Source organism: Nicotiana tomentosiformis, chromosome 4 (genome assembly GCF_000390325.3).
Source record: "Nicotiana tomentosiformis chromosome 4, ASM39032v3, whole genome shotgun sequence".
Taxonomy (NCBI): Eukaryota; Viridiplantae; Streptophyta; class Magnoliopsida; order Solanales; family Solanaceae; genus Nicotiana; species Nicotiana tomentosiformis.
The window spans coordinates 24312152-24337594 of record NC_090815.1 but is presented as its reverse complement, the minus strand read 5'-3'; the positions used below and the strand labels follow the sequence as shown (position 1 = coordinate 24337594).

The following is a 25443-nucleotide window of genomic DNA, read 5'->3' as shown; positions in this document are numbered from 1 at the left end:
AATATGTGTACTCTTTTTCCTTCACTAGTATTTTTCCCACTAGGTGTTTCCTAGTAAGGTTTTAACGAGGCACATTATCTTTTAATGAACATCCAAGGGGGAGTAATATGAAAATATTATATTGTGGATGTCCATTCATTACTCCGTTATAGATAATCTTCCTGAAGAAGATTATCCATTTAGTACTCTGTTGAAGTTTATCTACAAGCAGCTAATGCAGACAGGTTGCAAACAACTCAATAAAATAATTTGCAACAGCTTCTTGTTAAACAGGCAGGTTGCAAGCAGCTCATGTAGACAGCTTACAAGCAGCTAAAGAAAAACCTTGCAGCTGCTTCCTGAAAAGCCTCGCAGTTGCTTCCTTTCTTCTATAAATAGAGGAGTTTTCAGTTCATTATTAATATAAGTTTGAAGTTTGAATAATGTATCTGTTTCTCTCTAAACTTGTCTTTACTTTATAGTCTTTATATTATAACAAAAGCAAACTATTTGAGGGAAATGGTATGTTCCAAACGTGAAAAATAATTTTCTTTATCGTTACCTTATTACGACTCTTTATTGGGAGGAGGGGGGGGGGGGAGGAGTGCACCAATAGCCACTTTTAGGCCTGCTATTTAAAATATACCTACAACTTATAATGTATTTAATCATTAGCCAATTCAACCAAACTTTAGGATTAAGCATCCTGAAATTTTGAGCTGTTAATTTGAAATTCAAGACTTAGTATCCTAAATTTTTGAGCTGCTAATCGATGTCCTGAAATTTGAACTTTGATGTTTAAACTTTAGGACGACATGTCCTAAAGTTTGAGATTGGCTAACCTTTAACTACATTATAAATTGTGCATATGCTTTAAAATAATATGCTTAAAAGTGGCTACATGGTGTCATTACCATCAAGATTCATCAGAACGGCTGGCCCAATTCAGTCCAGGCACAGCAGCAACAGTCCACACCAAATAAGCCCTGCAGCTCCAGAATTAACCTATATATATGATCTATATATAATGTGTATAATCAGTATATAATCTGTGTATACTGGCAAAAAAGTAATAAATTCAACCTAACTCTATGTGTATAAATATTGATGAAAATGCATACTGTTTCTTTTTCATGATATCAACAACAACAACAACAACAACGACCCAGTAAAATCCCACTAGTGGGGTCTAGGGAGGGTAATGAGTATGCAAACCTTACCCCTACCCCGAGGGAGTAGAGAGAATATTTCTAAAAGACCCTCGGCTCAAGAAGACGAAAAGAGACAATATCAATATCACCAATAGAACCCATAGGAAAAATAACATCATGGAAATGAGAAAGTAGATGCAAAGCAAACGCGATAGATAGTACATAGACCCGGCACTATGGTAAACAAAGGAGAAGTAAGACACAACATTGCCACTAGCTGACATCGACAAAACCCTACCAAATTAGCCTCACAAAGGTACGAAGTAAGGGAGACTCAACTATCTCCTAACCTACAACTCTTATACTCGACCTCCACAACTTCCTATTAAGAGCCATGTCCTCGAAAATTTGAAGCTTCGGCATGTCCTGCATGATCACCTCTCCCTAATACTTCTTAGGGCGTCCTCTACCTCTTCTCGTGCCCTCCAAAGCCAGCTGCTCACACCTCCTTACCAGAGCATCTGGGCTTCTCTTTTGTACGTGTCTGAACCATCTGAGCCTCGTTTCCCGCATCTTGTCATCAATGGGAGTCACGCTCACCTTCTCCCAAATATCTTCATTCCTAATCTTGTCGATCCTAGTGTGTTCGCACATCCACCTCAACATCCTCATTTCTAATACTTTTATCTTGTGGATATGTGAGTTCTTAACAGGACAACACTCAACCCTTTACATCATGGCCGGTCTAACCACCGATTTGTAAAACTTACCTTTGAGTATCGGTGGAACTCTCTTATCACACGAGACTCCAGATGCTAACCTCCACTTCATCCACCCACCCCAATACGGTGTGTGACATCCTCGTCAATCTCCCCCCCTCTGTTGGATAACCGACCCAAGGTACTTAAAATTATTACTACTTGGTATGACCTGTGATTCAAGCCTCACTTACACTCCTACCTCCCCCGGCTCAGTGCTGAACTTACACTCCAGGTATTCCGTCTTCGTCCTGCTCATCTTAAAACCCTTAGACTCAAGGGCCTATCTCTAGACCTACAACCTCTCGCTAACACTGGTTCGTGACTCATCAATTAGAACTATATCATCAGTGAATAACATACACCACGGTGCCTCCCCCTGAATATGGTGTGTTAACGCGTCCATCACCAAGGAAAATAAGAACGGGCTAAGCATAGAACCTTGGTGCAACCCCATAACAACTGGAAACTGCTCAGAGTGGCCTCCTACTATCCTAACTCGAGTCTTAGCCCCATCATACATGTCCTTAATTTCCTAAATATAGGTAGTCGGCACGCCTTTTACCTCTAATCATCTCCAGAGAACTTCTCTAGGAACCTTGTCGTACTCTTTCTCTAAATCAATAAACATCATGTGCAGATCTTTCTTCCTCTCCATGTAGCTATCACTCCCCAAACCTGGGGACGCGTGGCTGGCACCCGGGCCGTACTGGCCCGAGCGAACCACTCTGTAACTCTTTTTTTTTGTAACTATCATGGGCCAACATAGCCAAAACTCGTAAAGTATAACTATAAGTGGGCAAATGCAGTTTCAATGAACCAATGTTCTTAAAACATGAATACAAATGGGCCGTCAAGGCCTCTGATATACTGTACAAACTAAACCTCTATCTACAAAGCCTCTAAGATTATGCGATATAAATTGGGATAGGGTACCGGCCTACCCATAAGTCTGTAGCAAAACTCTGACACGATGACTTATAGACTCGGCTGCACTCCGAATGAGGTGGAATTTTACCGATCCTTCGCTGAATGCCAACCTCGTCTACTATGAGGGCTTGTCAAACTTATTATCTATACCTACAGGCATGAATGCAGCGTCCCCAACAAAAGGACGTCAATACGAATAATGTACCGCGTATGTAAGGCGGAACTGAAATATAACAATAAGTCAACATTAATTAAAGACATATAAGAATCAACCTGAATTTATGAAGTGCCATCGTATATATATATATATATATATATATATATATATATATATATATATATATATATATATATATATATATATAATGCTTCTCTTTGAGACTATTATCCATATCGTATGATGTATGACTGCCCAACTGATCAGTGGTAACCGCCCGGTCGTCCCTAGCACGGTGGTAAATGTATGACTGACTGACCGACCATAGCTCGGTGGTAAATGTATAACTGCCCAACCGGCCGTAGCTCGGTGATAAATGTATAACTGCCCAACCGGTCGTAGCTCGGTGGTAAATGATGATGCATATAATACCATTACGAATATTAACATCTTTATTGAATGCCTTAATAGAGAGTTAAGAACATACTTAGGCATGCTTTGAATATCATTTTACAAGAATGAACGACGTAGACCTTCTTAGTTAATAAGAGTAGAACCATTTATAAAATAACATTACGTTTACGTATCGTTACTTGGATCATGTCAAAAGGAAAGAATGGATAGCCTTAACATACCTGGAACGATTCTCTTGACAATTCTTCTAACACACATCTTTTGCGACGAAACACGTAACGGCGGATTGAAGTAGGGAAAAATCCGTATGATATTCTTGAGAAAGATTGTACCGTTCTCTCTTAGAATCGTATTTTATGCTACTGTAGCAAGCCATCCATTAGCAAGCCTATGTATTTTCCCTTGAGAAAGAGAATGCACAACTTTCCATCCGTTAGCAAGCCTAGCTCTCTTATAAGGGTTCATAAGAATTCCTTTGAAAATGTCATGTGTTAGTAGCAGCCCATGATTTTCCTCTTAAATGATATATAACAATCTCTTATTTTTGAGATTTGTGGGCCCCCACTTTTGGGATGACTTAGCCACCGATTCTTCTAAATATGCCACATAGCATATGAATGAAGAGTCATTGTTACCCATTTGTCTTGCTGCCACGTTAAGGCTTATCCAAAAGCCTTAATTAAATAGTTAATCTTCCACTAAAATCAATAATTACCCAATTATCCACATAATTAAGAATTATCTCAAATTATTTAAAATACTATTCACTATTAATACACTTTATGTACCATACTATCGTGGTCACATTGTACCTTGTATGACACTAGTCCATAAATATCACGTATTATAGCTTGGACCGTATTTTATCCCAAGATTATCAAACTTCGACGAAACTCATTTTCTTTAATTCGCTTACCCTCTCACCTTCACGAATTTACTTATCACTTGATTGAAATAGTATAAATACTTATAACCTCGAAAATAGTCTTGTCCTCATCCTAAAGTACTACTATTAAAATATTAAAATTATGGTGCCATATAAAATCAATACATACATTATTATTTCATTAAAACATCCATGTAAAAATACATATATTTTTTCTACTTCTAATTTTTCTAATCTCATATAAAAAGTATAAATTTCCGTACGCTTAATTCTTAAAATGGTAAAAAGATAACCTTCTTTTCTTGTGAGAAATTAATTTCTATCTTTACAATAAAGAAAATCTCATAAACTTTCTCATATTCTGTGTATAATTTAAAGCATATTCGAAAGTAGTAATATTAATAACTATATAAAATCATATTTTCAAACCTTCTTTTACAAAAATATTCCACTCAAAATAACGGTATCAAGGTTGTTAACCTTACGGGGTCTTACAATAACATAGTCACAAATCCTTTATAACCTCATGAATGATCTTAATCCCTTCAAGCTCATATGGATTACTACGACTCATCTTAATATTAAAGTACGATATGTAACAGTAGCGTTCCACCAACCTCCTAATAAGGTGTATAGCTTCCGTAGTAGAACAACCCGGTATGAACCCGAACTGGTTATCGGATATAGACACTGTCCTCCTCACCCTCACTTCAACCACTCTATCCCAAACTTTCATGGTATGACTCAGTAATTTGAGACCCCTATAATTGTTACAACTCTGGATATTACCTTTGTTCTTATTCAACGGAACCACCGTACTCCACTTTCACTCTTCCGGCATTCTCTTCGTCCTAAAAATAACATTAAACAGCCCGGTCAGCCACTCCAAGCCTGCTCTACCCACACACTTCCAAAATTCAATCGAAATTTCGTCTGGCCCGGTCGCTTTGCCCCTACTCATATTACGCATAACTCCCATGACCTCCTCAACCTCGATGCGTCTGCAGTCCCCAAAGTCACAGTGACTCTCGAAATGCTCGATTCACCTAGCACAATATCCCAATCCCATTTTTCATTCAGAAGTTCATGAAAGTAAGTCTGTCATCTTCTCTTAATCTGAGCATATTCCATCAATACTCTATCATCGTCGTCCTTGATGTATCTCACTTGGTCCGAATCCCGGGCCTTTCTCTCTCTCATCTTCGCCAGCCGGAATAACTTCTTTTCTCCTCCATTTTCCCCCAGTTCCTCGTACATACGGCCATAGGCTGCAGTTTTAGCCTCTGTGACCGCCAGCTTAGCTTCCTTCCTAGCTACCTTATACCACTCCATGCACACTCTCCTCTCCTCCTCACTTGTGCTCCCTACTAATTTTAGGTATGTTTCCTTCTTCTCTTCCACTTTACCTTGGACCACTTCATTCCACCACCAGTCTCCTTTGTGCCTGCCAGAGACGCCCGGCGAGATCCATAACACCTCTCTCGCAGCCTCCCTTATACAGTCTGTTATCGCGCGTCACCACTGTTCCTCCAGGCTCCCATAGCCGACAATCGCCCCTCCAACTCCTGGGCTTTATACTTAGTCAAAGCACCCCACCTGATTCTCGCTCGTCCTAGGTCAAACCTTTTCCTTCTGTTTAACATAATACCAACATCCATCACCAAGAGCCTATGTTGCGTCGTGAGTATCTCACCCGGAATAACCTTACAATCCTTGCACAACCCTCTATCACACCTCCTGAGGAGGGGATAGTCAATCTGAGTCGTCGCCACAGCAATTTTGAAAAGTAACCAAATGTTCATCCCTCTTCGGAAAGCTAGAGTTCGAAATCACCAACCCAAAAGCCTTAGCGAAGTCCAACAACGAAGTACCTCCTCCGTTCCTCTCCCCAAAACCGAAGTCTTCATGCACCTCGCCATAGCCGCCTGCGGTCGACCCAATATGATAATTGAAATCCCCTCTTATAAATAGCCTCTCAGTATGCGGGACTTGACGCACAATCTCATCTAACCCCTCCCAAAATTGTTGTTTAACCTCCTCATCTAGGCCTGCATGCGGGGCGTAGGCGCTAACGATGTTTAGGGTGTACTCTCCAACCACCAACTTAATAGTCATCAATCTATCATTCGCCCGTCTAACCTCAACCACTGACTCTCTAAGTTCCCCATCCACCAAGATACCCACTTCATTCTTACCCTTCTGGACTCCGAAATACCAAAGCTTATACCCGTACGTATCCCTCTCCCTAGACCCTACCCACCTAGTCTCCTGGACACACGCTATATTGACCATCCTCTTCCGGAGGATATTTGCAAACTCTATAGACTTATCCGTCAATGTACCTACGTTCCATGACCCAATTCTCAACCTATAGGCACCCTTGTTCCCCTTACCTCCCTTGCCCGCCTTCCCCCCATAACCCCTGCCTCCCCTCCCCTCCCCCTCCCCCCGAAAACATGACCTCACTCGGCCATCCCAGACCACAACTACTATACCTACGACAGACTAAAGGAAATCACTAACACACACTAGGCACATACCAGAGTTGAGGAAAATATATTGTAACTACAGGTACGCTAATATGGTGATTAAACTAAGACGAACTAAGATGAAAATAATTTAACTAATACAACGAACGGAAACATGAAAACGGGAGGTACCAACTCCCGCAATTAGAACCTGAAAATTGTCTTGGCCAATTTTCATGATATCCTTAGCCAAATTTAGATATTTTAAAATAATTTTCATGGTACGGAAGTTATTGACGCCATTTCTAATTTCTAATAAAGCCAAAATAAATGAACTTGTCAAAAATGGGGCCAATATTATTCCTTCCTAAACTCATACATACAGAAAAACAACAACAACAACAACAATCCAGTATAATCTCACTAGTGAGGTCTGGGGAAGGTAGTGTGTACGCAGACCTTACCCCTACCCTAGGGTAGAGAGACTATTTTCGATAGACCATCGGCTCCCTCCCTCCAAGAACTCCCCATCTTGCTCTTGGGGTGACTCGGACTCACAACCTCTTGGTTGGAAGTGAAGGATGCTCACCACTAGAGCAACTCACTTTTGTCCATACATACACAAAGATAATCTATTAACTAATGGGGGCCATTTAGCTCACAAATTAGTTTTATATATATTATATTGTAGAAATTGTTTATGTGATAAATACCAATATACGAATAGTTATGCGATGAATAATAACATGGAAATTATTGCTAATTGACTGTACCTTTATTTATTCGATGTCCCTGAAAAAACTATTATACACATATTGCACATTTAATTCAATTATTTTCTTGCACGATAAACCAAGTATTGTATTACTTATGCAAAATTTAGTTGAAATCATTTCTTTAATGCAATAAACTAAACGAACCCATATTAAATAAGAGCTGATACGAGTCAACACATCGATGATGACTGAGTCAAAACGGCATTCCAATCATGACTCGACAAGTCAGATATCACTAACCTAAATCCCTTTATTAGTTTAACTCAACAATTCTAAGATTTTTTTTTAAAATATTTTTATTAGTGTTTGATATATGTATTGGGATCCAAGGCAAGGGGAGATTGACGAAGATGATTCTCATCGTATTAGAACAGGTAGATGAAATGGAGACTCGCTTCGGGGGTTTTGTGTGATAGGAATGTGCCACCTAGTCTTAAAGGCAAGTTCTACAGAGTGATGGTTAGCCGACTATATGAGGCTGAGTGTTGGCCCGTTAAGAAGTCTCATGCCGAGAAGATGAACGTAGCTGAAATGAGGGATGTTGAGATGGATGTGTGGTCATACCAGGAAAGGTAAATTAGGAATAAAGTTATTAGGGACAAGGTGGGAGTGGTTTCTATGGAGTATAAGTTGCGGGAATCGAGGCATGAGATGGTTTGACCATGTGAAAAGAAAAGATAATGATTCTCCGGTAAGGAGGTATGAGAGGTTAACCATGGCATGTTTGAGGAAGGGTAGGGGTAGGCCAAAGAAGTATTGGGAAGAGGTGATTAAGCAGGACAAATCATTGTTGAAGTTTATCGAGGACATGACCCATGACAAGAAGATGTGGAGGTCAAGGATTATGGTTGAAAGCTGACAGGTACCCGTGAGTTTCTCATAGGCTTACCAGTAGTACTGCCAGTACTATTCTTGTATTTTTTTATTCCTGATTTTTTATTATTACACGTTGTGTTATTAGCTTATGTTACCCTATTACATTATTGTTACTATTGTTTGTTGCATTATTTCACTGTTTCTTGAGTCGAGAATCTATCAGAAATAACCTTTCTACCTTTATAAGGTAAGGGGTAAGGTCTGCGTACATACAATTCTTCCCAGATCTCACTTACGGGATTACACTGAGTTTTTATTGTTGTTGTTGTTGATACTGTATTGGATCTAGCAAATCCAAATTTATATCGTGTAATCAGTGGAGGACCCAGGATTTTTATCAAGCGGGTTCAAAATGTGAAGAAGTAAATATATAAAGAGGTCAACAAAAAAATATATTATTACAATTGTCTTCTACGAGTTTTCATTTCCTGAAACGTATTCATAATAGTCTCATCAGAAATGGTGTTAAATATTTTTCTTTCTAAATAAGGTACCAAACAACCGCTCATGAATTCGTCATTCATTCGTTTTCGCAATTCACTCTTGATCAACTTCATCGCCGAAAAAGTTCTTTCAACTGTAGCAGTGGCAACAGGTAGAAGAAAAGAAAATTCCCTAAGGCGAAACACAAATGGATAATTTTAATGCTTCTTTGTCTTAACTAGTATTTCAGAAAGAACAACAAGTCCTTGTAGATTTGAGAATCTTTCATCAACATTACGAATATCAACAATATAAGTTTCAAGATGATTCTTGAGTGTAACCGTTATATTCTCATCAAAATCATCAGGATACAATTTAGCCATCCTCAATATCTTGTTTATGTCAAAACTGGAAAATGAGTCAACTGAATTTAAGCAAGCTACTCCAACAAGCAAGTTCGTTGTCACCTCATTAAAACGAGCATTGAGTTATTGTAACCTAACATTTAGAAGAATAATTTAATTAAACTTAAATTTAAACTAACATTTATTCATTCTTCACCAATAATGTAATTTTTTTTTTATTTTACATATTATTATATTATAAAACAGTTAGATGAGATTTTAATCATCATTAAAGAGCTTTGGACCACAACTTTGGAAGTTCAAAATGTCTTTACAGGAGTTATTGTTTTCATCATAACTTTTCTTGAAGTAACAGAGAGAACAAATAAAAAATCAACAATGTATTTTCTAGTGATGGGCAAGTATTTTAAAGCTGATTACTTATATCATAAAATAATTGAGTTAATTGAAAGGAACACCTATATAATGCGGTTAGCCAAGCACAGATACACTCATACACTACATATTAACAACCAATCAAAACCTCATCTACTTTCATAATGTAACATCTATTAATTTCATCAAATACCAAACTAGAATTAGAAAACAAGATTAATCTGAATGCAATGTGTTATAGTCATCCCTAAATCACTTAATGATAAGATAGACCTAATTTATATGTACAACAAAAAGATTAGAAATCAGAGAGAAATATGATGGTGATAGTTGACGGTGAGAGAGTGAGAGGCGACAACCAACACGAAACGATATTGGCTAATAGCAGGAGATGACTATGGAAGGAAGCAATATGACCTTGAAATTGAACTAAAAGATTCAGTAGACAGAGAGAAAGGGAGGGAGAGAGAGAGAGAGGCAGCGAACATTTTTTATGAAATAGGCAGAGAACAGAGAAGGGTTTCAAAATTGGGGTTGTTAGTTTGGGAATTGGGGTCGTTGTATTTTAGATATAATAACTAAAACGACATCGTATTTAAATAGAAAAAATGTATAAAGATAAAAGAGTTCTGACTGGTTTCAAACTCAAAACCTTGGGGAAAATTTGAACCCACCTTGCCAATATGCTATTCGTCGTCGATGTTTCAAGCGGGGTAAAAATAATTTTTATACATAAAACTTTTTTAGAAATATAAAATATACTTATATATAGTGTTATTTTTCGACGAAGCGGGTTCATATGAACCCCTTACCCTATACGGGTCCGCCCCGGCGTGTAATGCCGTTAAATTGGAAGCGCTCCCTATCAATGTTTTTCCTAATTTTAGAGCTTGAACTCAAAATATTTAGTGAAAAAGTGAAGGATTATATCTATCCTAGCTCAACCATTTGGTGATATAATTGAAGTATTAAGAAAAGAGAAAAATCATACTATACTAAAATTAAAAAAACACGGAGTAGGAAGTTTCTTAGCTATCACAATCACGCTGTGAGAGTTTTTGAAACGTCAAAATTGACTAGACCAATTATTTATTATAACAGACTTGTCCGATAGAAATACATATCATATATTTAGTGAAATTTTCCACTTTCTTTTATCCAAAATTCCAAACCAACAACTCTCAGCTCCCTCATCATTATGAAGTCTTCAACAAGTTCAAGTGATCAATACCAGAAGTTTTCATCTTCATATGGCGACGAAACGCCGCCGCCGTTGCAGACCGGTGTTCCGGTGAGCTCTAAAGGCCAGTTGTATGTGGAGTCAATCGATCCGCCGCCGGCCATGTATCGGAAAAAGAAGAATCATGTTCCATGGTCAACTGGTTTATGTGACTGTATGTCCGACCCCAAGAATTGTAAGTTCATATGATAGATAATCTTCATTACATTTTTCGTGTTTGTTTCTTCCTTTATTATCTCAATTTATGACATTTTTTCGCTTCTCCAGAGACAAACTTTTTTTCATATTATAGTTTTTAAATATCTAATTGATTTAATCTAATTTAGCTTTAAAGATTAGTCAAATTAACCAAAAAAATATGAATTTTTTTTCTGTTTGTTTACTTTTTTCTCAATTGTTTGTTTGATCAGGTTGCATAACATTCTGGTGTCCATGCATCACTTTTGGACAGATAGCTGAGATCATAGACAAAGGTTCTAATTGTAAGTATTTCATTTATTTTTTTATTTTAATGTTTATTTGTTTGAATACTGAGGTTCAATTTAAAAGATAAAATAGAAAGCACGAAGAATGAGTGTGTCTGTTGACCAATTCTTGAATTGGTTTTTCTTTTTCTTTTTCTTTTTCTAATCTTACCCACTTCTCAATCATTGATTTATTGAAAATATTGTACTTACCATTACTAACGGTAATTTAGTAAATAAATTTTTAATGTAAATAATTTCTTAAGAGAGTGTAAAGTCAATACAGGACTAATAAAAGCAAACGGAAGGAGTACAAAATACTAAATTCAACTGACTTGAACTTGCAAGTAACTAACCTGAGCAAACCATTATTTCGCACCATTTTCAGTAAGAATTTATGCTAAAATAATCATACTTTGTAATTAACAAAAGATTTAAAATCATGAATCTTGAGATTCTATAAATCATTGTGACCGCAATTACTGCTTTCACTTTGAACTATACATGTAATTGAAATTTTCTAAGCATATACAACTTCTATATCACATTTATATTGCTGGATAAATTTCACAAATGATCATATAACTATGAATTTTTTTCATGCAAAATCATAAAACTTTCAGTAACTAACACAAAAATCATAGTTACCGAAAAATACAATTTTCCGACAGTATTTTCTTATTTTGTATTGTTTATTTTTTATTTTTTAATCTAATAAAAAATAACCCAATTAAACTACCCTAGTACTACCTTAAAATCGTGAATTTATTAACCTTCTGTCTTCCCTATATTAATTATAGTAATATATTTTTGGCTTTCATATTGCAGCTTGTGGAGTAAGTGGAGCATTATACGCAATAATAATATGTGTGACTGGTTGCCCATGTTTTTACTCTTGTTTCTATCGTTCCAAGATGAGACAACAATACTTGTTGAAAGAAAGCCCTTGTGGGGATTGCTTGCTTCACTGTTTCTGTGAAGCTTGTGCCTTATGCCAAGAATATCGCGAGCTCAAAAATCGTGGAGTTGATATGTCCATTGGTAAAAACAATTATTAATCTATTTGCTTGTTTTTGGCCAAATTATTTTTCTTAAAAGTGTTTTTCAAAAATAAAAAAATGGGGAAAGAAATTACTTTTTTATGTTTTTCTAAAACTGTTTTTGCTTCTACTCAAAATGACTTTTTTTCTTCTAAAAGTTTGGCCAAATATCTTTAACAGATGTACCAATTCGAAAACAATTTTTTTATTAACTCTTGGTATTTTTTTTTTATGCACAGGTTGGCATGGAAATGTGGAGAGGCAAAATCGTGGACTGATTATGCCACCAACAGTTGAAGGAGGAATGAGTAGATAGGGGAATGTGGAATTCCAGAGGGTACAATAATGAGTTCTAAGATTTGTAGTCTAATATATTAAGTGAATATTATAGGGAAGGAATTGTGAGTGCTAAGGTTTGTAATATAATGTTGTACATGTTTATTCCCGATTTGCCAGCTTCATCGCTTGTTTTTTTTATCGTTTTTAAGTAGATAAAAAAGTTACAACTAGTGACATCATCTATCGGCTATTGACCTTAGTGACTCCTATTAAATATGTTTGATCCCTTTCCAAGTCTTCCTAGTCGTCAATGATAGGTCGCTCCTATTCTTTAGTTCAATATAGGGCTGCGTATCGGGCGAATAATTACGTTTAACAGTTCGACTTATTGGTTATCTCACTTTTAGATTAATTCGTTAGTCAATCAATGATATATCGGGCGGTTCGGTACTGAATTAGTAATTATCGGACGATTTATCGACTAAATCAAAGAGATAAAAAAAAAAATGAGATCAGTACACTCTACATTTAATCAAAGAAGTGACAATGAAATACTTCCGGCCATCGCTTGGTGTGGCGATTTGGAGGAGACGGCTGCAAGAAATATGAAGAAAAGTACAAACAGATCATTGTTCTTTTCTTACTTTTGACATTTTTGGATACTCCAATTGTTAGTGAATTGAATCGAAATGATAGTAATTGGTAATTGGAAAAAGAAATCATTCAAGGAGAGGAAGAGAGACTTACCCAATAGTAAGACGATTTTGGGGGTCTGCCTTCTGTGCTTTTGTGAACCGAGTGCTGGTTATTTCCTAAGAAGTGAAAAGGCTTTAGCGTTTAGGCTTTCTAAATTCTAATAGATATATGGAATTTTTATACATAGGGGTAGAAATCAGGCCGGCTCTAACCTTGTTTCAAGTAAGGCTTTTGTCTTAGGCCCCAAAATTTTGGGCCCTATTTTTTAGAAATAATAGATTTATAGGTACTTAAAAAAATACTTCAGTATTTAGTATTTTTCATACAAAAGTAGAGTTTTTTTTGTAACAGTTGCCTCAAAGAAAAAAAGTTCTTCAAGATTATAATTGATAAAATCTTACTTGAGATTAACAATGTCTCAAGATAGATTAAATGGGGGTTGGCTATATTATCAATTGAAAAGGAATTATCAGAGGAAATCGATTATAATAAAATTATTAACAACTTTGCATCGCGAAAAGATAGAAAAATAGACTTCAAATAAAAATATATATCATAATTTACTTTTAAAAATTTATGCCTCACATTAAACTTTGGCTTTAGGCCACACATGTGTTTGAGCCGCCCCTCGTAGAAATATAAATAGTCATTCTAACAATTTATCCGATAAGAAAATTGAGTAATTCCCTCGCACCGTTAAACCATTAACTATAAGATTTCAATCCATTTCACTAACCATTAATCCGATAATCGGATACCGATAAGTCGATAAGCCAATTTTACGATTGACGTACGGTCACGATTAGATTTTGAACGACTCTAGTTCGATACATTACTCTAAGGGAATCGGTTAATCAATTCTAAGCTGAGGTCTAGTAAAAAACCAACCTTATGGTTAAAAATGCAAGAACTCGACTTTCTTCATTTCAACTTTAAGATGATTTTAGCCGCAATTACTCTTATTTCTTCCGTAAGTGAACAATTAATGACGAAATGCCTTCTTAGGATCGCTCAACTTGTGAAAAAGTTACACTATGATAATAATGTGAAAATTATAATTTAGAGATAAAATAATAATGAGATGGTTTAGACCAGTGTTTTAAAAGGCGTTATTGGGGCGAGTCCTGGGACTAAGCGCATCAAAAATGCCCCGAGGCGATGGTGTGGGACGAAAGTCTCAAGAGGCGTACGCCCGGGTATTTGAGGGGCGTTTTTGTATTGAGGCGTAAGCCCCATAGACTTTTTCAAATTAAAACAAAATTTATTGAATAAGTCCATCATATAATACCCAAATTCTCAAAAGTTTTAAAAAAGAACTGAAATGTATTAAATTTAAAAGTCAATACTTTTTTTTATTGATTGAAGCCCTAATTTATAGTCTTTTTATTGATTGAAGCCCTAATTTATAGTCTTTCCCAATTCTTTATCTTATCCGCTAGTCTGCCAATATCACCTAAAAGCAACGAATATTCAAATTCTTTTTACAAATACAAAGAGAGTTTCATTCTCCTTCATAACACCAAGTTCAAAGTTCAAATTGCAGGTTAGTCATCCTTTTTGTTCCTCCATGTAGAAAACTTTATTCTTTTCGACTCAAGTTACTTGTGCTTGTAAGTAGCGTATAATAGATTGTTTTGATTAGTTTTTTGTGAGGATGGAGCACATATATATATATATATATATATATATATATATATATATATATATATATCACATATTTATAGTTTTTTTAAATTTTTATGCAATTTTACTTGTTTATAAATATTTACTGTAATAATATTATTTTATAAAATATTAAAAATTAAATACCTATGGGGCTTACGCCCCATGCCTCGGGGATTAAGCCTCGCCGAGGTATATGTAAAATACATCGTCTTATGCCCACGCCTTTTAAAACACTGGTTTAGACGATACATACTTTTGCCGGTAGATGTTTTGTTTTTGGATAAAAACCAAATATATGGTATATAATAAAAACAACCATTAAGTTTAGGGAACTTCTTATTAAACCTGGCCTGGTCCTAATTAGTCCCTGTCCAACAAGCAGTAAAATAAGAAATTTTGACTGCCCTCTATAGTATCTTGAGGGAGGTTAAGGTAGCAGCAGCAGCAGCAGAATTCTGTAGCATTTAACCTCTAGATTCTGAAGAGAGGTACATGCACTAAATATGAGTAGTTAAGTGAAGCAGCTTGGGCAGACGCAGGTGTATCAATGGATATTTGAAAACCGATTAAACCGACCGAATCGTATCGCACCGAATCGACTTTTAGGTTTCTATTAATAAAATCGTAGGTTTTTATATAAATCTACAACTGTACCGATAATTAGGGTAGGTTTTTTATTTTATGAAAATAAACCAAAAAAATCGAATCGTACCGAATAAATTTACATGTGAAAAATATATATGTTAAGTTTAAAAATAATAATTAAATTTTTCCTTAGGCCTAGGAATTATGAAAATTGTTACAAGCCAACAAGTAATTAAAATTAAAATCTTAATTCCCAAACCTAACATGCTACTCTTACTGAAACTAAATTATTTCTAACATATTCACTAGCAAGACACAAAGTATTCTAGCGGTTATAAGTAGCAAACTGCAATGTATTGAATATATTTCCTTTCGTATAATTTAAATTTATCTTTTTGAATATTTAATCTTGTATAAACTTTATTCATGAGTCCCAACTTAGTTTATATTTTTCTACTCATGTGATTTATTTTTTCTTTGTCTTTGCTTAGTTTCTTTTACACTGCTGTAGAGTAGTTGATGGATCTACACTCTGACCATCTTTCATATTTTCTTAATTCATCACCATTTAAACAGTAAAATTGTCTAGATAATTTTGCTAAGTCCTATAAAAATATGTATGTTATGACATTCTACTTTTACTAGTGATTTTTATATGATATTTTAAAAAATATCGAAAATTAACCGAACCGTACCGAAGAGAAACCGACGTGATTGGGATAGTTTCGAAAAGTCCAATTTTGATTATACATAATAGAATAACCGAAAATTGATATGGTACAAATTTTATAAAATAACTAGCCGAACCGAACTATTTACACCCCTAGGCAGATGCATTGTTAGATTCTGTAAAAAGGCAAACATCCTGACCAGCAGTTTATACTTCTGCTTTCTTCAGTACATTATGATAATTCTTACGATAAGTTTATTTTTTGCAAGGTTATTCACTAATCCTACATGTGACCAAGTTTTTACACGCATGCGTATATAGCCTGTATCTCCCTTCTTCAAAATCATCAGTGATCAGTTTGATGACTAGTGGTGGAAAGTAATAGCTTACTACTCTCCTATATACTCAGCTGAAAAGCCATTCAATATCGTGACGGATCTAGAATTTGAAGTTGGCAAGTGCCATAATTTCCTTTAATGTATACTTTGTAATGACTAATATGAAATTTGTTAGGAACGTTTATTCAATTTTTTTGAGTTGATTCAAGTCAACCTAATAGGTATTTTTTATTTGAATATTTAAAAATTACATCTCAGATATTAAAAAAACAAACGTGATTAGAATTTTAAAATAGGATCACACCTTATTATAACAACACAAGTAAAATCAACATTTGCACCCCATAAGCAAATTAATTTACATCAATAAGAAAATTTAAAAAAATATTGTCCATAAATAAATTATACCCCATAAGCATAAATTAGATAAACTACAATTTTCCATAAATCAAAATCATAAATTACATATTTTTTAAGCAATGCTTACAAAATTATAGTAAAGTGATTTAAATAATATCTAACAACTATCGCATAACACAAATTTTTATGATATAATAAAAAAGATTTAAAAAATTTGATCTCAATTCAAAATTCTCATTAAGACCCAAGTTTTTCGGATTTGAAAGAAGAAAACTCATATAAGAGGATTGCTTATTTTATATAATTTTAAAGTTTAGGAGTCTCTTTTTTGAGTGTTCTTGCTAAAGATCACATACAAAATAATAGAATATAGAAGAAAAACATAAAAATATAATAAAACAACAAATAGAAACTTGGGTGGTAGCCGAAAAAGGGAAATGACTAGGACAAAAAGAAATAAAAGCACAAAGCAAAGAGAGTCAGACAAGGTTCAAGAAAAATTCAACTTGAATTTTACACACAAGAAAAGCTTTCAAAAATGTCTACCAGTCATAGCACCTTTGTCTAGTTTACGGTTGCGGGTGGCAGGATCAGATAATTAACCTAATTTAAGAAAATCTCAACATAGGTATATAAATTTTTTATCATTTTATCGGGTGCAATGCCACCCCTTCTTAAAGGGGTGGATCCGCCCCTGATCACACAAGGTAGGGGTAAATTCCGCGTACACCCCATCTTCCTCAAACATCACAAGATTACACTAGATATGTTGTTGTTGTTGAAAGTGTGAATATAGCACAGGTTATATGAGGAGATATTCCATCGTTCCAGAGGGCTATGAGGAAACCCTGGGCCGATGAAAAAGCATTTAACCACGCCTTATTTCTTTCTTTCTGGATAAGTAACAGCATTTGAACACACCTTAATTAAAGGCAAGAAAAACTTGCCTGTACGTGAATGCAGACGAAGAATATCTTGCCTGTACTCAAAAGCATTATGAATCCCATTCAAGACAAAGGAACTCAGCTTCAGAAAGAAAAGAATGATTCTACCCTAAGATAATTACAGTAACCACACACTTTCTCTGCCTCGATTGCACCTATAAACCATTCCAGAGAACTCACCTCAAAGCCAGTTACTGGCTCCGTCTAAGACCATGCGACCCTTAACCCTCCTTGGAGGAACAAAATTGGGAGCTAGGTTGTAGAGTAAAAGTGTGTCTCCGGTTTCATAAATGCAGTAAATATGCTGCTGCGTAAAGCACCATCCACATTATGTTACAAGCAAGCTGCAGTGTAGACTGCAGAGTACCAAACCAACAATTAGAGAGCTCAAGAAAGTACGAACATCATGGGAATACTGTGAATGACAGCCAGATGCCGTTGAGTCTGATGATGGAGCATGCGAAGAGTTATTTGTGAAGGTACCATTTCTCCCTCCACTGTATGAAAATTGAAAAGCGACAAAGCATAAGTAATCAAGAGGGTAATACTAGAGCAAGAAAAAGAAGCTTTGAGACTAGGAACAAGGCAACAGTAATTGCAGATAATTAACTAACCAAATAGACAAAGATGATTTAGAATGACTGATTAATAGCTGATAAAAAAATCTAAAGCCATACCTTCCTGGATATATACAAGACCCATTACCTGCAACAGGAAAACAAATATTAGGCCTCAGTAATCATGTAAAATCACAACAGTGTCCCCAAAGCAATAGCCAGAAAATGTTTATGCAAGCTTATTCTTGAAAGAAAGAGCGACAAGTATTTCATAATGCAAATTAATAGCTTAAATAACCGTGGTGATCTTATTTCGAGGAAAAGAATATTGCTTTTACTAAAGTTTTTCTAACACAGGGAAAGGTTTTGCTATTGAGTTCTTCAATTCTCTGCTATGCCTGTGTGCATTACAAGCTGAAGAGACTACATCTCTGCATTTCGGAAGCGCCAAACAAATCAAAAAATTTACAAAGACTAGTCACTAGGCAAACAACCAGTTCATAAGCTTGTGATTTCATTCATTCTTTTCGCTAATTTTCCTGATTGACATATAAATTTTCCAAAATCTTTGTAGCAAACTGAATAATTAATCTGAAAATTGAATCTCAAACTTCCAGAATTTCATGACACTTTTTATAGTTTCTGGTAGCATTCCGATTGGACAAGACCATTTTTGGTGTTGGATCTTAGATTCAATTCAAAGTTTCAGGTCAGAAAATTCATGTAAGATGAGTATTCACGTAAAACATAGTTTTGACTACTTACTAGGATCAGTCGTACTGACTGTAGCAACCCCATTGAAGTCACATGTTCCATCAGCCATGCCCATCTTGCGATAATATGCATCAAAAGCATATGATGCATGAGCAATCACGGTATTTGGTTCATAACAAGGATTTCCTTGCAACAATGGAGTACAGTCTACTTTTCCAGGTCCACAAGCCCAATCCAACGCAGCTTGCACCATCTTCTTTTCCGCATTTTCCTTTGCAACACAATAGGTTTGGTTTGTAGTGTCATTTGCTAACACCGTTCCAGATCCTGTCAAGTGCATGGTATAAACTGGCATTCCACTGGAATCGAAGAGTCCCCAGTTCTTCTCCGAAATAGAACCAGGTCTAAGATCTTCATTGTAAAGCTCATAAATATACGTACGAATTGCAATGCCGGGATGTTTGGGGGTCCCAGTGTTGTTAAGAACATGCCTAATCAAGTTACTATTATAAGTGTTAGCATTGTCAAGAGAGGCGTCTGGCTCTGAGGAGTCACCTTTGGAAGGCCAACCTGACTCGGTCACTATAATGGGAATGTTAGTGAAGTTCAAGTAGGACATAGAAAAATATGCTGCATCAACAACGGCATCAAATACATTAGTGTAGTGGAGGAGTGTGTTCGCATCAACAGCTTCCTTGTTAGGGGGAAGGGGACGAAAGAGAGCATAGTCCAACGGGATCACACCATTGGATTTCATATAATCATAATATGGATATACATTGAGCATAAGATAGGATCCGGTGGACTGCAAAAATTTGAGCAATGGAACCATGACAGGGTCCAATGAGCGATTGAAGAAAGCTTGTGAGGGCGGAAATGAGTCGAGGACAATGGAAGAAGAGTGTGGAGTGGAGACTTTAATTTTGGAGTCAAGATTAGCAGCAACGAGGGCGGAATAAATAAATCTCATGGCAGAGACCAATACAGGAGCAGCATTAGGAAGAGTGGTAAGGACTTCAGAGCCGATGGCTATGGCTGTGATGTTGGTGGCTGGAAAATGAGTGAGAATATTCCGAGAAACCCAATTGGCAGCAGTGGAGTTGGACTGACCAATTCCTAAGAGCTGATCATTTGGTACAGAAACAGTGACACGGATTCCAGTATTAGCAAGTGCAAGTAGCATAGCTTGGTCGGCATCAAATAACCTGACATGCCGAATCTGCTGTGCTTTGAGGAGGGCCACCACCTTAGATGGACTGGGCATGTCTGAGACGTCAGTCCCAATGTTTACACCAACGAAAGCCTCTGAAAAGAAGAAAGATGGATGAGAATTTAGTTAAGCGGAAGAAATGTCATCCCAATCAACCGGCATACACGGACAATAAACTTGAAGACCTTCAATCAACACTTCTTGTGCAGGAAAGCAGTAATCTGATTGAAGGGAAATTAGAATAAAGGAAAAGAAGAGAAAAAGGATAATCTTAGCTGTGTATCGATCCTGGAGAATGTGTTGGACTTTTTACTTCTGATTGATAACAGGCACCCTAAGAAAATATACTTTTCTACCTCAACTGACTCAGTAATTTACTTCTAGTACTCAATCTTCATAATCAAATTGATTTGATTTAACCTAAGAGAATCACACATCAAGTAAAGCTGTTCATCTTTTCTTAAGGCATGTATACTTTCCAACATTAGATTTACACACAGATGCTCCCTATTTTGTCACTAACTTTGACGCGAGTTGCTAGAAGCCTATGACAGGAATGTTATTACTGAAGAGACACTATCTAAAGGCTCCAGCTCTTCCATTACTAGTACTTAAAAATCCCAAAGCCATTGCAGAAACAGACATGCTTTCAAATTTTCCAGTGCTCTAAGATGTGAATAAGAAAACAGAAATTTCTAGCAACCCATAGATACTCTACTAAGCCTCCTTCACAAACTCTGTACGGTCGTCACTATGAATCTTTTGTGCTCATTCAGCTCTTTTCAGCGCGGATGTAGCACATGTCTAGGTGGCAATGTCTAGATAAATAGATGGAAGTATATTGAGCTGCATTAACTATTTATATATCTCGAGCTAGAGGTCTTAACTAGGTTTAAGCATCAACAGTTAAAATTCAGTTAAATGTGGTTTTTTCAATAAATGTGATGGTCTACACACTCCTAATAAAGCATCATAAAGACGAAAAAATTAATGAGAAATCACGACAACTTAGAGCAAAGAAACCTTTCTATAAGCCACGATATCCACCTTCCCATTTCTGAGATTTTTTTGTCGAATATTAATTTGATACATTAGGTTCATTCAAAAGACAGAAACAGAAAAAAGGCGACTCCTGGTAATGCTCAATGAACATTCAGAAAAACATTATGCTGACTATTTAACAACTGACCAAGAGAAGACAAGAGAAAGTGCATGTGCATTGAACAATTTCCAGCAATGCTGGGGCATATGAATTTAATAAGCCAAGAAACCATGCCATGTTCTAATATGTTAAGTTTGAAGAAGATACCAGGTTTGGAAAGTCAAGATTACTAAGGAAAAAATTCTCTTTCTTTAGAAAAAAACACAGAAAATGACAGGGTAGCAAAAGTATTCTCATTTTAACACATTTGGCCTCTTTCATAACACCAGCATTCAGCCCCAGCTACAGAAGTTGCCCTGACTCAAAAAAGATATACTTAATACTTTGCAAGGCAGAATGGAGAATAAACTACTTTACTAGCTAATGTGAAGAAAGATGCTAAAATGAAGACAACTGTTTGAAATAAAGAAAACAGTGTCAAGAAAATTGCTCACTTTGAGACTACATATAGAATATTCAGAGAAGGTAAGTTGCTCAGACTCGGGTGCAAGTGTCCGACACGGGTGCGGATCTAAAAGACGGACCCTTCGAGATGTAAATTCTAAGATTCGGGGATAGGAATCCTAATACAGATACGGGTTTTGGAATCCGGCTAAAAATAATTTAAAAGTGTAAAAATATCCCTAAATTATGAGAATTTTTTGGAATATTTACCTATAACTTGTGAAGTGCAAATTTCTTTTTTATTCTCAAGTTGTAGGCATGATTTCTAGATTTTCGTCCATTCTCGGATTCTCCTACAAGTTAACTTTTTTATAGTTATCTTTCATTTACTAGTAAATAACTAAATATTACTATTTCTACAATTTAGATTAGATCTCTAATTAGTATTATAAAAATCAGACTTAGTGTGCCAAGCTTTTATTACAAAGGGACAGTATTATTAAATACTCACTGCCTTTCAAATTACATGAGGTACTTTCCTTTTTAGTGTGTACCAAAATAAATAACACATTTCTAAATTTGTAAATAATTCTTAAACTCTTCATTCTACACATTTTACCGAGAAGTTTTGATACTCACACAAATGTCATTGTCCCAAAACTTTTAACACTTAAGTTTTCAAGACCACGAGTTTCAAAAGTAGTTCTTTTTTTCTTAAACTTGTGCCTCATCTAAATTGAATTGAAAGGGAGGGAGTATATAATATCCAAATAAAGTCAAAGGTCTTGAACTTTCCCAATTTGTTGAACGCTCCGTCTTCCACAATCTCAGTTGACGCTCTCTACTGCTCTTTCTGCTCGATTAAGAGGAGAAGCAGAAAGTAAAAGATTGATTTCCTAAGGTATGCTATTTTCTTCAAATTTATCTAGTTTTGGTTCTTATATCGGAAATCAATTGTATCTCGTCTCTTGTCCTTCGCGGTCAAAGTACCCAAAATCCTAAATCATCTGACCAGATCCAGTACGGATCCTATAACCACGCCCACACCAATGTAGTGTCGACACTGGTGCGGCACCTAAACTGCCGGAGCAACTTAGCAAAGAAGTTCAAAGAAAGATGGTAGAGAAGTATCAAAGCACAAACAGATAAATAGAAAAAACAAAGTCCTCGTATTCAAGAACATAACGTAATTAGAAATAAAGACCACAGAGTAAATAATATAGTTAACACAAGCTAATGGAAGCAAGAAAATAATAGTAAAAGAAATTACCTTCATTAAGAGAAAGAGCAGAAGCTACTAAAAGAGAAAGAAGAACAAGCGGAAAATAATGAAGCAATAAACCCATTTCCCTCCTCATTTTCCTCTTCTAACACTTCAGTCTTGCAAAACCATAGCAACCCCTCAAATGAAACTTGCCAAAAACTTTCTTTTTGGGTGGTGGGGGGGGGGGGTTGGAGCTTTTGGTGCTTCTGATTATATAGACAAAGCAAACTCGACAGAGTAAACCGTGTTTAAATGTGACTATTTCAAATTATATGACACGTATACCAATAACAATAACAACAATCTAGTAAAATTTTATGAGTAGAGCAGGGGTAAGATGGTACGTAGCATATCTCATCAGTTATTTTTAATAAATTTTCCGTTCAAAAAGTAGAAAAGAGACAACAGATGTATAGTACTAACAAAAGCCAGAAAGGGTAAAAGCTTTATTAAGTTTTAATATTTTTGTCGCTACAGAAGTATCTCAATAAGAATAAAATAAATAAAATAAAAATTTTAAATTAAATTATTTTTAAATATATTAATATATTTTTCTTTTTTACAGATGAATAAGAAAAGTATAATATAAATTGGAATGAAAAGAGTATTATTTCCTATGGGTCTTGTAAAACATCAAAGTGGTTGTCAGAGATCAAACGACTGAGATTAAAACATGGGATGCTCTTTTCAATTGAAGGGCCCTTTTGGGACACAAAAGAATAACTTTTGTTTCGTGTATTTACACCAATAAACAAATTCTTAAGAATTAGGAATATATTATTAAAATTCAGTAGTGTTTTTGGAAGAAAGACTAATAGCATATTTGGTGAAGCCGGAAAAATCAACTTATTTTGAGAAGTATTTATTTTTAAAAGTAATTTTGATGAGAAGCAATTTATGTTTGACTAACTAATTTAAAAAATATTTCTAAACAGCAACTAATGTTTGACCAAACTTTTAAAAAGTGATTCTAAGTATATTTTTCTCAAAAGTACTTCTCTAAAATGTGTTTCTGGGAAGAAACTATTTTTTTGTACTTCTCCAAAACCGTTTATGTTTTTCCTCAAAAATGTTTTTTTTTTCTCCTAAAAGTTTGGCCAAACATTTGAACTTTAGAAGAAAAAAAAAACTTTTTTGAAAATAAAATATTTTTCAGCTTGAAGAAACTTGGCCAAACAAGCTATAAGTTTTTGATGGCCTTACATTTTGGGAGCTTTTTCCATATATATATATATATATATATATATTAATAATTTTTTGGAAGATTTTGAAAACAACAACAAACCTAATAAATTCTTACAAATGAGATCTGGGGAGGGTAAGATGTATGCAGTCTTACCCCTACCCTGAAACGATAGAGAGTTTTTGATATTATCTATTCACAAAATTTTAAATTCGTTTCAAGTAAAATGTATACATGAATACCATTTTAATTTTTAAAAATTATTTTTCGTCTAATCTTCAAAAATTTATTTTTTTAAGTTTTAACTAAATTTATGTTATACGCAACCTAAAACACCCTCCAAAGTCTGTGAAAAGAGTTTGGGGTTTGTGGGGGGGGGGGCAAACAGGGGTTGGTGTTTTGAAGTGTGTGTGAAAAAGATTTGACAATGTCCAAAGATTGTGCAATGCCCAATGAGAGCTGAGTTCTGATATGCTGATGAGTTAGCTGTATGGCATTAAATAGTCAATTTTTACAGTGTAAGGACAGTGATCAGACGTAGGACTTGGCCATTTACTTTTTCTCTTTCCCTTTCATCTTTAGATTGAGGGTACCTGCTTTCTCTTTCCCTTTTAATTTCGTCTGCTTCGCTTCCAAAATTCCAAGAGGAGAATTGAGCCTTTTATACTTTGAGTTAAAATGTAAACTTGATTTTTGTCCCTTTTGTCATGTCCTTACTCGCTAACTAAGTATATGTGACAACTCGCTCACGATCTTACATAACTTGCTCACGTTCTTGCTATGCCAAGTCAGTTTTACTATATCCAAGATCGCTAAACAAATGTTAGAAAGAACACAAGAAAATTTGTTAAAGGAAGCTTTGTATTAAAGAGAACTTCAATTATTTGTTTGGTGAATTACAAGTGAATGGCCCAATTTATATACTAGTCTCCTAAGGGTTAGTATGTAAATATTAATTGTTACAAAAATTCTTAATATTTACAAGATAAAGGTATCCGAGGCCAAGAATAAATTCGTCGAACAAGAGATAACCCGCTTGCTTAATATCGGTTCGATCCGAGAGGTAAGATATCCAGACTTGCTAGTCAATGTGGTAGTAGTTCCGAAGAAGAACAATAAATTTTGCATGT

The 25443-nt window shown here is 35.4% G+C and overlaps 3 protein-coding genes across 3 annotated transcripts; 1 reads left to right on the top strand and 2 right to left on the bottom strand.

The window, feature by feature from the left end:
• Nucleotides 1–5376: 5376 nt before the first annotated feature.
• LOC138909378 (uncharacterized) lies at nt 5377–6077 on the bottom strand. The gene is made up of 2 exons (XM_070200573.1): nt 5969–6077; nt 5377–5777 (listed from the first exon to the last, which is right to left on the bottom strand). Exons 1-2 carry the CDS (start codon nt 6075–6077, stop codon nt 5377–5379), a joined length of 510 nt encoding a protein of 169 aa, XP_070056674.1.
• Nucleotides 6078–10681: 4604 nt separating this feature from the next.
• LOC104099732 (protein PLANT CADMIUM RESISTANCE 2-like) lies at nt 10682–12820 on the top strand. The gene is made up of 4 exons (XM_009606821.3): nt 10682–10973; nt 11209–11280; nt 12091–12303; nt 12542–12820. The coding sequence occupies exons 1-4, from the start codon at nt 10757–10759 to the stop codon at nt 12616–12618; spliced, it is 579 nt and encodes a 192-aa protein (XP_009605116.1). The 5' UTR covers nt 10682–10756; the 3' UTR covers nt 12619–12820.
• A 5033-nt stretch (nt 12821–17853) lies between these two features.
• LOC104097558 (glucan endo-1,3-beta-glucosidase 3-like) lies at nt 17854–23335 on the bottom strand. Its single transcript, XM_009604139.4, has 4 exons — nt 23137–23335; nt 19162–20415; nt 18517–18544; nt 17854–18336 (listed from the first exon to the last, which is right to left on the bottom strand). Exons 1-4 carry the CDS (start codon nt 23222–23224, stop codon nt 18168–18170), a joined length of 1539 nt encoding a protein of 512 aa, XP_009602434.1. The 5' UTR covers nt 23225–23335; the 3' UTR covers nt 17854–18167.
• Nucleotides 23336–25443: the final 2108 nt, after the last annotated feature.